The 13409-nt window shown below is 36.7% G+C and overlaps 2 protein-coding genes across 5 annotated transcripts in view; one reads left to right on the top strand and one right to left on the bottom strand.

Moving 5' to 3' along the window:
* LOC139142306 (protein F37C4.5-like) overlaps window positions 1-2955 on the bottom strand; it is a 100313-nt gene extending 97358 nt beyond the window's left edge. Inside the window, exon 1 of one of the 4 annotated variants that reach the window (XM_070712209.1) lies at window positions 2430-2955. In XM_070712209.1, the coding sequence (XP_070568310.1) occupies window positions 2430-2620 (191 nt within the window). In that variant the 5' untranslated portion in view covers window positions 2621-2955. The remainder of the gene's footprint in view (window positions 1-2429) is intronic. The other 3 variants (XM_070712205.1, XM_070712208.1, XM_070712207.1) reach the window with 3 other exon arrangements.
* A 398-nt stretch (window positions 2956-3353) lies between these two features.
* On the top strand, window positions 3354-13102 carry LOC139142307 (RWD domain-containing protein 1-like). Its single transcript, XM_070712211.1, has 7 exons — window positions 3354-3582; window positions 5159-5233; window positions 6008-6138; window positions 9818-9970; window positions 10589-10715; window positions 11093-11155; window positions 12211-13102. The coding sequence occupies exons 1-7, from the start codon at window positions 3510-3512 to the stop codon at window positions 12303-12305; spliced, it is 717 nt and encodes a 238-aa protein (XP_070568312.1). The 5' UTR covers window positions 3354-3509; the 3' UTR covers window positions 12306-13102.
* The last annotated feature ends 307 nt before the right edge of the window (window positions 13103-13409 follow it).

The raw sequence follows: 13409 nt of genomic DNA, 5'->3' as shown, positions 1-13409 counted from the left end.
TCATTAAAAGATACAGCTACACAAAGCCCTTAAACTTGAAACAGTCCAGCATTTTTCAAGCTCCTCTACTTTTATTTCTTATACTCTCAGAACACAACATTAAACACAGCAATTTTATACAGTTTAACAGTGAATGGCTGATGTTTGCACTATTTCTCCTTCAGGAAATGCCGTGTTCAGTCAAGTTTCCACTGACAAAGAGCAAGGATTTCTCTTCAATGGATCAGTCTCCCAAGAGGCATGTATCATAATGCTTTTGAAAACAGAAGTACGTACAGTACCAAATTATGCTATGAATATTTGCATTTTATGACCTTCAAATTACACTTTTTTGCATTTTAGGAGTGGGGAAACTAGGGAGAAAAATCTTTATGCCATGATGTACATATTATTTTGGATAGAAATATTTTAGGGGAAATATTTTTTTCCAACTATACCTATATTAATTCATTTACTGGGGGTGAGAGTGGTACAGTTGAACCACAAACAATCATTAATCAAATGCTTAGACTCACTGCTTGGTTAATTTTGATGAATTCAATTACAGTAAAAATGTTTTTGTGTGCTGATTTTGTTTCATGATAGAAAATAATGCAATATTCAATCATTGTCATTGTGTGGTATGACTCAATATAATAAAAGTCTTCAAAAATATACCTGATGTTCTGACAAAAGAAAATAAGACCTACCAAAATGACATTTCATATAAACATTATAATATCCTCAAGCAAGAACCAGTATAATAAGGAAAAAGCCGTTATCTGGTAAAAAAGGAAATGACTATTCTAATGTAATACATACATAACAGTCAAATTTAGCAAATTAAGGTGGAATGCACCTCAGGGATTGATAATTAGACTCTCAAATTTGTCTAATTACTTTTCTGGTCTACAGCCCCGGGGGCTCATTTTGAAGCTCTTGGAGTACAAAAAAAAATTTAACCTTCTTAGTTTTATTTTAAATCAAAAATTGCATTTTCTCCATGGAGAGAACACAGGGATGGGGGCCATTATGATTTTCAAATTTCAGTAACTGTTAGGTAATTTGTTTTTTTATATAGTATATACCAACATGGCTTGTGTTAAGATGGAAATTCACTCAAGTTAAAAACTTTACACAGTGATTACCCTTTTTATTCTGATTTGGTCAAGAACCATTGAAAGTTTCATTGAGGAAAATTTGAGCAAAAGTTTTAAGTCTTTCACTTTTAGGGTGCACACTAACTTAACCCTTTGAGCACGGCAATTTTTCCCAGCAACATTTTAGTGCAACATTTTACCAAATCTTATGAATTTTTCTGTAATTGTTTGGATAATTTTGGACCAAATGGAAATCACATTTCCTTGGCTACGGTTCTTTATCAAAATTTTGGCAAAAATCTGAAAAAAATTTGACTGAGGTATACTCTGTTAAGGCAACAAAAATTGACTTTGGCGCTCAAACAGTTAATATGTAGTAATAAGCATACATTTATCATGTGTGTGTTGTATACAATTTACATTTACCATACTACTGCAAATGGGTTTCTCTCAATTCATATGACAGCAGGAACTGCATCGAACCATACTGAGTGGAAACTTGTTGGCCGAGTGATGCAACAGACAATATGTCAAGTTCCAACCAAAATTGAACATGGAAATACTTTCAACCAATAGCACCAAGATTTATGTACCCATCCCCAGACACACCCACTCGATGGTTCAAACCCGACTTTCTATAAATAACTCTACATGTGAGATGAATTATTGAAATAACATCTAGGGGTGAAAAAAAATCAAAATTATTTTTAGAAGTGAAAACGTGGACAGTGCACCATATCCACCATAAGGTATGCATTTATGAAAGAGACTTTTTTCAATTGAAAGTTAAATTTTTTCTAAAAAAGTGATGAAATACCACTAGACCACTTTTGCTGGAGAAAATGCTATACAACTGTATTACCAGCCGAAAGGTGAGGTCATTATATATGAGGAAAATCTCACATATAGTTGTGACATAATAACATGCACAAAATCGTTTGAAATTATACAATTCAAAAAGTCCGTAAATAAATAGTGAGGAATTGATGGAGAAAACCCAGCAAAAGTCCATGGAACGAAAGTAGCCATGCTCACTGTTGAAAAATTCACTGACAATGCTCAGAAGGAAGTAAAAGTATCGTCATATGAAGAGAAGTGAAAAACTAAAAATAAATCGGCCAGTTCAACAGTAAGCCGAGCCAGCCAGTACTTTTTGAAAGGTCCATCATGTGACAGTCTACATAAAACAGTGCATTATCATATTGCATCTGGGGTCCACTTTTCTGCAGCTAAATGCCCTCTGCAACGTGCTGGTAAAACCGATATGATATAAAACTCAAAGGCTGTAGGTGGGAAATCAAGCGAAAACTGTTCTGAACACTACACTTCGCTAGAGCATGAGGCACCCACCTGATGGAATCTTTATCTATGCTGTGCGACAGTTTTCTCAGCACAACTTCATTTTCGCCTTTCTCCAACTTGGTCACCACCGACCTGCATACTTCTGCGCGGTCTTGCTGGTAAACGACAACGCTCACAACCGGGCAGTCGGGTGCCTCAAAAATCTTCATGTTGCTGTGTTCGGCACCTTCACTTTCCATAACGGCACGTATTAGTCTACACTCGATTCAGTCTCCTTACGAGTTTGAGACAGACGACTCAGTTCTGTGTTTGTGTAGTAGCAGTGCTCCCTAGGGCACCACGTTTTTTTATGATCCGTCATTGGCAAAGTCTTTCAAATTGCCGGTTTCAGGACCGAAACGTGTGTATTGTGCAGCTATTAGAAAGTAACAGCCTCAAAGGAATTATAAGATCATATCTTTTCGATACATGACGCTGTATTTGCTTGTAGGACATATGATGTATTCGAAGAGTCACTTCTCTTTTTCGACATGAACTTGTGGGTTCTTGGCGGGTCTCCCCTTCAGATGAAACTACTTTATACATGGGAGGCATGTTGGGACCGGGAAAAAAAACTTCATAATTTATCACGTAATGTTCATTAAACAATTAGTTTACCATTATTCAATACTAGTTTAAATGTAACCCATCGTTTCACACAAGTCTTACAGTTCACACAGCGGACGTAGCACTGTCTTATTATTTTCGAAGCTGCACCTGCCTATTCAGCAATAGTCGAATCCAATATACGAGATTATCTCGCCAAAGGCGAGAAGTCAACATAACTATCGTCTCCATGATTTGTTCATAAAAAACACGCTAAATCATGACAGGGAAAGCAGTTTTTTCTACACTGTGTAATGTACTTATAACTAAGGATGTGTTGCAAAAATATTCCATGGTTGGTTGATTGCGACTTTCCCAGGGAACACCACAAATATTCAGGCCATGATTAGTGAGACATTGCGAGATTTAAGATCCACTTCCGGTATTGTGCGAAATGCATACATGTGTGTGTGACTGAGGTGAATTTCCCAGACTTTGTCCGTTCGTTAATGCGTGGCAGCGTCCACTGCACCTCGTGGATCCATGACAGACTATCAGGAAGAGCAAAACAATGAGATCGAAGCTCTCGCGTCGATATATCCAGATGAATTCACTGGTGAGTGTTAGTCCTGTCCGTCTCTCTCGGTGACCGCATGGAGTCCTGCGTGACATTGAGGACAGTGTGCCCTCCGTATGCCCAATGTATTGTAACGTCCCAGCCGGTCTTCAAGCTTCACACATTAAGAAATTAATGATTTTGAACATTCGTCAGATTATACCCTCTTCGATGAATTCACCGTAGTTTCCATTTTTAGCTTACATCAGTTGGCATGTATTACTGTGTGTACTTGAAGAACAGACATCGACATTTCAATGGGAGTGAGATCATAGACGTGATGAGTGGTACGTCCATGCTGAGACTGAGAATTTGCTGATAAATTCCCACGGTCTATCCCCGAGAAACTGTCTACATGGCATAATGTACCGTACATTCAAAGGAAGATAATATACCTTATCGCACAAATGCATGATAAAGCATTCGATGAAAATAATTCAACGCAAAAAAAGGCAACCTGACAGTAACCCAGTTCACAGGAGCATGGATGTAAAAAGTAGGCTTACATCCATGACAGGAGCATGCGCATGTTGTTTACGCACAACACTTTCATGTCCAATGTGTTAATAACACGGTCCCTCCACAAAATTTTGTGGAGGGACCGTGGTTAAAACTCATCAGTTGCTATGACAACAGACTGGTTGAAATTCATACTACAGTATTGAACTTTCTGTAATGCCCAATGTCATTGTAATTTGTTTTCAACTGAGTTTTAGGTAGAATGCGCCTTTGGGATAAATATTCAGACTCTAAAATTTGTACTGTATAATATTGGCCTTCCACTTGTTTGGACTCATTTTGAAGCTCTTTGAGTTGAGTAAGTAAAGTTTTCAGTCATATTTTTTTGAAACATCAAAATTTAATTTTTTCCCATTGAGATAACACAGGAAGGAAGGCCATTTTGAATTTCAGATATCGGTAACTTTTCGGTAATTTGTTTCTCTAGTACCAAATTTTGCCGCGACTCTCGATTTTTATTCTTGATTTCGAAAGGGAATGATTCAAGTTTCCTTGAAGAAAGTTCAAGCAAAATTTTAAGTCTTAATTTCGAATTGTTAACCCTTTGAATGCTGAAATTTTTCCCACCAAAATTTGAGTGCAACATTTTTCCAATTTTTATGAATATTTCTGTAATTCTTTTGAAAATTTTGGACCAAATGGACAGCACTTTTCGTAGATGCCAGTTTTGGGTCAAAATTTTGGGAAAAATCTGAAAAAAAATATGTAGACCTCACCTGAAAAAAACTGTCAGGGTTATATTCTATAAAGGTGACAAAAATTGACTTTGGCACTCAAAGAGTTAACAAGGACCCATTTATCAACAATAGATATGCAAATTGTGCTGAATGTATTGTGTTAGCAAAGATACTTGTGTTAGGCATGCATTTCAATAGTACTTCAGGGAGAAGTGTTAAGGAAATGTGTTTGTTTTGTAGAAGACAAACAATGAAAATGTTATCAAAAGTTACAGCATAGACTCTCAAGTTTTTCTTGAGAGTCTATTGTTACAGCCATTCTCCTTAGAAATGTAAATGAAAGAACATACTCTGAGTGATGTGTCATCTTGGTTGTCCAGTCCTTTCCACAGAGCCGCACTGCTTTGAAATCAGACTTAAATCAGACAATGCAGATGAAGATGATGAAGACACAGGTAATGTAAAACCACGGTCCCCCTATCACCATGGTAAAACTGAATTCACAGAGACATACTGATCACCATCTTGAGTAACTAAACACCCTTCTTCAATATTTATGAAGTTGATCATAACTTGATGGTAGAAAGCCAGATAGGAAAATCCACCATTTGTCTTCATAACTTTATTAACTTTGAAATTCGATGAAAATAGTCAACAGGCATAGTCAAGTAATTGTTGAACAGATCCCGGTGAATTTGAAAGTTTCTTATACATAAACTTCTTTAATCCCTATCGGTAAGACAAAATTACAAAAGACCTCAGTTACAAGTTACACACAAGAAGTTTTTATTTACTGATATAGAAACTAACCCTGTCAAACATGTTCACTACAGGAAACATCAGGGCCAGTAGCTCTGTACAGTTTTAACATTGCACTAGTTTTGCATTCATTTCTTGTAGTACAGTTGCAATTTCATTCAACTTACAGTGTGCATGTATACCAGTCATTATTGTCCTTATACAGACATGATGTCACGCGCATGCTATGAAGATATTTTAGTCAATATCAGTGAAAGGTAATTTTTGTAACCGTGTGAAAAATTTTGGAGTTTGATCTTTAATTTCCTGTCAGATGTTTAGCTACTCAATGAATTAGATATTCAATTTTGTCATTGGCACACAAAGACAGTGCAAGACACACACACACACCCCCTCCTTCACTCACCACATTGCTTACCATACTTGTCCAAACTCTTTACATCATTCATGGCTCTTTGTTTGAATTTCAGTTGTACAAGCCACTCTTCAAGTCACGTACACACCCACCTATCCAGACGAATCCCCAGACATTGAGGTGACATTTTCCAGTAACTTGGATGATGAGGACCTGACTTCTCTTTTAAATTTATGTCAAGAACAGGTAAGAATAAGATTAGATAGAGTATAGTGGAGCCAAACTTACAAATGTACATTTATTACCATTCTGAGTAGAAAAGTCAGCTTGTAAAATTTGAACCTGTTTAAGAAAATTATCAAAATAATGACATGTACAGTACTGCCCAAGATTGGCTTTCCAATGTGTGAGGCCTTTACAAATGTGGTTTAAGATCCCGTAGGTTCACTTCCATTACTTGCCAATGCATGCATGTACAGCCCTTGTTTGAGATTTTTCAGCAACATGGTTTAAAATGATGGTATAAATTTCAGTGTTACACCAGGGGCATAATTTAATCTATCTGAATTTAGTTGATGTCAAACGTTCTTTCTTCAATTTTGTTGGTTTTACATGTACTGTATTTTTTTTGCAAATGATGGCTTGGCTGTTGACGACAGGTGTGCTGTAGGTAGGCTTTCCCTGTGCACCTGCTGTGAGTACACTTAGTTCAGTCCCACGATGTTTTGCAAATTTCAATGATATGACTTGGCCTTGGTCAAAATTCGTAGAGGTTTGAAATGAGTAACAACAACAAGATTTTAGGTCTAAAGTGGGGTATCCGGTTGCTTGTGTAGCTGCGCATCCTTAATGTTTCTCCAAACAGGCATACCATCTCAAATATGGATTGTGTGATTTAAGTCATAAATAATAAATAAAGCATTAGAGAACAGATTGTACAGTACGCACTGGCCATGAGGATAAAAGCATATGTGTTTGTTGCCCAGGGACTTGAGAGTCACCCACAAAGTCTGTTTCTTGAGGCCATAGGCTGAAGAATCTGCTGTTGCTCATTTCTGTTGCAGACTACACGGCCATTTCTTTTCACATTCTAGAATGTGCTCATGTGTACACCCTGCTTTCAAAGTAACCCAAACAACTGTTGTGACAAAATATGAACCGCTTAAACTGTTACCCAGTAACTGGCTAGTTGCATGAACCAGTGCCAAAATAATGCAAATCACAATAGAGTTTGGACAAGGTATGTTGTAATACATTCTGTCAAACTGAAAATTGTAAATTGATACCAATGTACAGCATACATCATCAATATAAATTTCATTTATGGTGAAATTAATGTAATAAAATATGATGTACCTCTGTTGCCTCTATTTTATCAGACGACTAAAATAAAATAGCATATTAAAAGTCACTGCCCGTACCGTACATGTAAATATTTTTATTTTACAATGATTTCTATTTCAGGGTTGTTTATAAGATTGTTTATGCAAGCTAAGTATTTTGCAAACACATTCTTTCTTTATGTACAGTTTGGTTACTTTGACATTTTACCCAATTCACTGTTTCTGCTGTTTTTCGTGGAAAGTTCACATCAATGAAACTGGATCAGACCAGATCCGTCTGGTTCTCTGATTCACCCGTACTGAACATATGCTAGTCTGGCTGTGATAATGTCGCCATAAAAAAGAGGTGAAGTCACTTCCAGTGATTCAGTTATCCTACTACATGAGGCGCCAGTCATCCGTTTCAATACTTCATGAAAATCATCATGAAATGTATCATTATTTTATGTAAGATGTGAAAATTCTGTAATCAGATGGTGGGAATGGGAACTGGCAAAGTAACCCTGCACAGAGTTCAGAGGTTATTCCTGTCAAAGGTCAGCTGAAAGTTAGGTGTGACCTCAAGACAAATTTGGACTACCAGCAAATATCCGTGAGAGCAAGCTACTAGCCCTGTGAATGCAGCCAGTGTGACATCAAAATAGCTTTTATTGAGTTATCATGTGACGTGTATTCAATTGATAAACCGGAATTACCCCATGTATAATTTATTGAATAATTATGCATTTCAAATGAACATAAGTATTTTGAAGAAAGGAGGAAATACAGCCCAACAATGCTATCTTTGGGCATGAACTTTTGTGAGCGCTTAGCAAAGTCAACATACTAGGGCTTGCTGATGGTATGACCTCGGTGATACCAGACTAGCACCTGCTCAGTACTTTAAGACGAGTACAGAATGATGAGTAGCATACACATTATCATTGATATGAGAATGTTTGAAAACTTTGTGGAAAATTTTTACACTTTGTTGACCACTTTGTTTTCACTGGGACAGCAATGCGCTAGCAATTGGCCAGCCAATTGCTAGAATTTCAGAAAGATCACTTTAGTCTGTCAGTTTTATCAGCAGATTTTCATACTGTAGCTGGACTTGCTCTGAGTCTCTGGGCATACAAATATCAAAACAGAGTAAATTGAAGGAATAAACTTCAGCAGACTATTGCATTAGTAGTAGGCTGTTATGTAAATTGTAGGGTGAATGCGATGGCCCACAGCCAGTAATTGGTGCTGAGAATTACCGAGCGACAAGGGGCCAGTCTGTGCTGTAGCAGGTAAACAGAAAAAGTGAATGTATTAAATTTATTGTCCTTTGACTCATTGAAGTAACCAGAGCCTTTAACTGGGAGAACAGTGATCGTGTTTTGTGAGAAATTCTGTTCCATCCAGATATTCAGATTTAGAAGACATCAGACTCTGGAAAATAAGTGAAATAGTGTAATGGTGAAAGATAAAGCAAACATATATAATTTTGCATTCCATATCTTGATGTGTGCACTTTTGAGTTAAAATTGTTTGTTGGCCTCATAAGATTTCGTTGAAGTTGGGTTGAGTTGAGATTGTGCAAATTTAAGCTTTGCCACTGTCCGAAAGTAGATTTCATTCATGCAGTGGTGGGATTGTCATTGAGTCAGTTGCTGGCTGCTCTTAACATTGTACTTCAACTATGGTGGTCAGAAAGATCAAGAAAGATTCAGGATATTTTAGCAAACTTGCACTCAAGCCAAGGAAGACATTTTCCTGATAATCAAATCTACCATATATCACATCAGAGTCCATATGCTTCTAGAAAGTCTCTGAAAACAGAATTGAGTCAAGGAAAGTTCTACAAAGTAGATAAGGCCACCCATTTTTTTTTGAAAAAAACAAAATGATCAGTCATGATATCATAAAAAAGGATACGTATAAATGATATATAACCAATGCACTGTAGAAATGATACTTGGAGAGTGGTATTTTGCAAAATCCCTGAATTTCAAGTGACTTTAAGGTAGAACGCACCTCGGGGACAGACATTCGGACTCTCAAACTTTTACAATTCTCTTCTGATATACCACATGTGGGGGTTCATTTTAAAGCTCTCGGTGAAAGAAAACTTTTCACCAGCTTAGGTTTTCGAAATTCGAAAATTTTTATTTTTCTCCATAGAGTTAACTCAGGGATGGCAACCATTTTGAATTTCTAATATCAGTAAATCTTGGGTAATTTGTTTCTCTTATACCAAAATTTGCACGGTGACCCCCTATTTTTATTCTTGATTTTGAAAGAGAATGATTGAAAGATTCCTTGAGGAAAGTTAGAGCAAAAGTTTAAGTCTTTCACTTTTGAGGTGCATTCTACCTTAAGTGTATGGACCCTCTACGTCCCCTGACCACCAGCCATTTCTGAAAAAATAGCTCATGAATTTACCACTCTTTCCTGCTTTGTGAAGGTCACAAGTGAAATCTAAAATAAAAATTTCAAACATGTATTTCTACATTATAGAGAAGCTGCTGTACTGTTGAGGTAACTCGATCACATTTTGAGAGTAAAAACACTTGCCATTTGGAAAAACATTTTCTTTTTCAATTTGTCCACCAAAGGCAGAGGAAAACCTTGGCATGGTGATGGTGTTCACAATTGTGTCGGCAGTGCAGGAAAAGCTCAACGAGAAAGTTGACCTCCTCAAGAAACAAATTTTGGAAGAGGAGGAGAGAGCAGAAGAAGCTAAGAAAGCAAAGGAAGAGGCAGAAATGGTATGTGTCAAACTCTGAGAGGTTTGTAATAAAAGAATGTCAAGGTGGATTTCAGGAGAAATTATATATATTCAGTTTGTATATTAACAAGGGAATATATGTATATATGTTTATATTAGATCACTCAAACAGAGCAACAAAGACAAATATATTAATGGTTAAAGGGCTAGCTGCTTTTATTTTGGATGATTTTTTTCGGTGGTTTTGTTTTGTATGTCAGTGACAAGTTCTTGCTCGACTCTAAAGCATATTGAATCACCTAAAGTTTAGCTTGAAAACATATTGTCTATATGTGTAAAATGCACTATTATTGTCATTTGAATTTTATTCCAGACCAGAATTCACTTGTCAACAATAACAATGCTGTCTGCACATGTACAGGCTGAGTTGACAAGCTGAATACTGTGTATCTCAACATGCTTTGGGGAGTAGAACAAGAAACTGTACTTGACATTAAAAACAAAAATTGTTACAAAAATCATCAAAAGCTACAGCTACTGGCCCTTCAATCTTTGGCAGTGAATTTCATAGAAGACAACAAGTGTATATAGCATGTGATAAATTTTGTGCAACAAATTGTTTCATGAAGGTTTTTTTTTCCTTTGCCTTTTCACACAGGCCAAAAAGTTTGTCGGTACGCCGGTGACAATTGAAACGTTTTTAGCCTGGAAGTCAAAATTTGACCAGGAGAAGACGAGTTCAAGAAAAAATTTGGACTCAAATGAAGACAGTAAAAAACTGACAGGTAAGTGGCTTTAAGGGCCAGTAGTTGTAAGTTTTGATTATTTTTTGAAAAAAAAGTGCATAATACTTTTATTATGGAAGAAAAGTAATGACAGTATTATGGAAAGATACAGCTGTTGTCCCTTTTGAGTCATTTGTATAACTTGGCATAATTAAACAAAATTTACCGTGTACTAAACATGGATAAATGTTTTTTGTGTACTTCGAGTATTGGAAGGAACAATCTATATAGTATGGCAGTATTTCATCTGTTACTTATACTTGCACACACAGGAGTTTGTTGGATGTAATTCTCGTTGGTATCAATAGTAGTGTTCACGCATAGACAATTTTAGGATGTGAAATCTAGGAAGCTGACCTTTGACATCTTTGTTGCAGGGCGCCAGTTGTTTGAAGAGGACAACACATTGGATGACTCAGAAGTTGCCCTCCTTGATGAAGGTAAGAAAGCAGTCTACAATGACTGAGTTGTTGTGTCTGTGTGCACCACTTACTTGTGACAAATTCAACATGTTTTTCTGACAGAAATTCAATTTACATGAAATATTGTATAGTACCAGTATATGATTTATCTCATCAAAAACCAGATATCATGACTTGTATTTCTGAGGTTTTCATAACCTGTATTTGATATATTCAACTCCAAATAAACACTACTTCAAATGCTCAGAAACACTTCAAGTACTCAGAACCTTCAGAACAGTTATTGTTTATCAACAGTTTAAGGTTACAAATATTCTCTTGTGGCGATAGTATCACTTACCCAGACTGCACAGTGGGGCTTTCATCTTGCCACCCCTACACAGTCTGGCAAGACCTCAATATGCTAGTTCAACACCAGAGGGCAGTATAAATGATAGGTTTTACAGTCCGGGCCCCTTGCTGTAGCCAGCAGTTTGCATTGCATTGCAGTGCTGAGAAATAGGATCACACTCACAGATTTGTTAATCTATCGCTGTGATTAGACAATGCAAATATATTAGTTGATTGATGTAAGTGTCAACAAGGTCATTAATATCAACAGCGATTGTTAAAGAGTTAGAAAACATGGCACACAAAAGATCTATCACTCATAACTGATTAATAAATGTCTTTTTATAATCTGTAAAGTCTATAAGACTGATAAAGAGATATTCAGGTTGTTGTGCTTTCTCACTTCTCCTAGAATTAATAGCGATTCTTTGACATCATGAAATATGTCATCACAGGTTCACTGTTCTTGAGGAGATCTTGGCTAGTAATCTTTTTCTGATCAGTTGTAACACTACAGAAAAAAAAGGCAGCAAACTAGATAAGGAAGTTTTATCACATCTACTTGTGGAGTTCAATTCCTTTCAGAGGGCGCTGTAGCCATCAAGTCAATATTGAACCTGTAGTGTTGTTGCTTAAATATACTGTAATGACTTGCATTGAACTGAAGAGGGCAGTGTTTAAACCCCAACAACAACAACAACAACAACAAGTAATTTTAACATTTTGATTTCCTTTGGTTGTAGGTGATAACATCGTTGTAGATGAGTCTCTCTTCCAAGAATTGGATGACCTTGACCTGGATGATGAACTTGATGAAGCCATTGGAGAAGATGATTGACAGCTCACATCTCAACCTTGTTTCCTTATTTTTTTAACATCAAAAATAAAATTCCTATACAAGCTAATTTAATCTACTGTTAGTGAATAACAACATGCGTATTGTTATTCCGCATAACAAAACAAATTGAATTTACATGAAAGATGCAAACATCACCTTTATGATGTTGCTGCCCAGAGAAGCAACAGAGAAACTGTTTCATGTAGAGTGAAAAAACACTCAAAAATCAACATAGCAATCTTTCAATTTCGCAGCAAAATAAACCACACAATTTTTAAGGCTCTAATGTCTCCTCTTTGCATGATCCAATAGGAGATTTTAAGGTTGCCTGTCGATGTCTCCATATGGCCCCTTTGGAGAGCATGAGGACAAGTTCATTTGTTGTGCCAGGCAAAAGTAGCTACATCAACACTTTTTCAGTGTGCTAGGGAGTTAATTTATTCACAGTGGCATGCCACCTTGCTTATTGCTGTTTGTAATGATGTACATGTAGTTAACCCCCAGCAGATGAAACATGTAAGAGCATTGTTTGATCCCTTGAATAATGAATATAGTTGTCTGCAATGTACAAGTTGGACTGCACAGATCATGTGAACATCCAGAGACATTATAGCCTTGATGCATAGCAGGGTATTTTTATGTGAGGCTCTCACATGTGCCACCAGAGGGCGTGATAACAAGTTGGGTCACGAAATGCGAAATGGAACAAAGACATGTATGAAAATCTTTGCTTGTACGGTTGCAAGCAAATCATTGAGAAAAGTTTCAGTGAAATAAAACAAATGTAGATACAATAATGCAGCTTGTCAGTTGCTGCTTTACATGTCACCATAAATATGTTGTAATCTGGAAAATTTACAGAATCAGCAAAACTTTCCAGTTTATGTGAACAAAATGTATGATACATGTTGGTTACACAACAATTTGACTGATACCTTGGTTAAGACGAAGATCGCACAATGTTATAGTATCTTTGCACAAGCCTTGATCTTGCAGAAGCTCTGCCAGAGGGAAACTTTGTCATTTTGACATATATCACCGTGTTCTCTCTGCATGTTCATTGAAAGGGGCACTTTGTGCCCATTCATCAAAATAAGGGTGCAG

This window comes from Ptychodera flava, chromosome 10 (genome assembly GCF_041260155.1).
Source record: "Ptychodera flava strain L36383 chromosome 10, AS_Pfla_20210202, whole genome shotgun sequence".
Lineage (NCBI taxonomy): Eukaryota > Metazoa > Hemichordata > Enteropneusta > Ptychoderidae > Ptychodera > Ptychodera flava.
This window is presented reverse-complemented; position numbering and strand designations above follow the sequence as displayed.

What these genes read in the sequence shown, in the direction of transcription:
- LOC139142307 (XM_070712211.1), top strand. Translation starts at nt 3,510, where the DNA reads ATGACAGACTATCAGGAAGAGCAAAACAATGAGATCGAAGCTCTCGCG. An exon ending in CAAAGGAAGAGGCAGAAATG is followed by an intron (nt 9,971 to 10,588) that starts GTATGTGTCAAA and finishes CTTTTCACACAG; the next exon opens with GCCAAAAAGTTTGTCGGTAC. An exon ending in AGTTGCCCTCCTTGATGAAG is followed by an intron (nt 11,156 to 12,210) that starts GTAAGAAAGCAG and finishes CTTTGGTTGTAG; the next exon opens with GTGATAACATCGTTGTAGAT.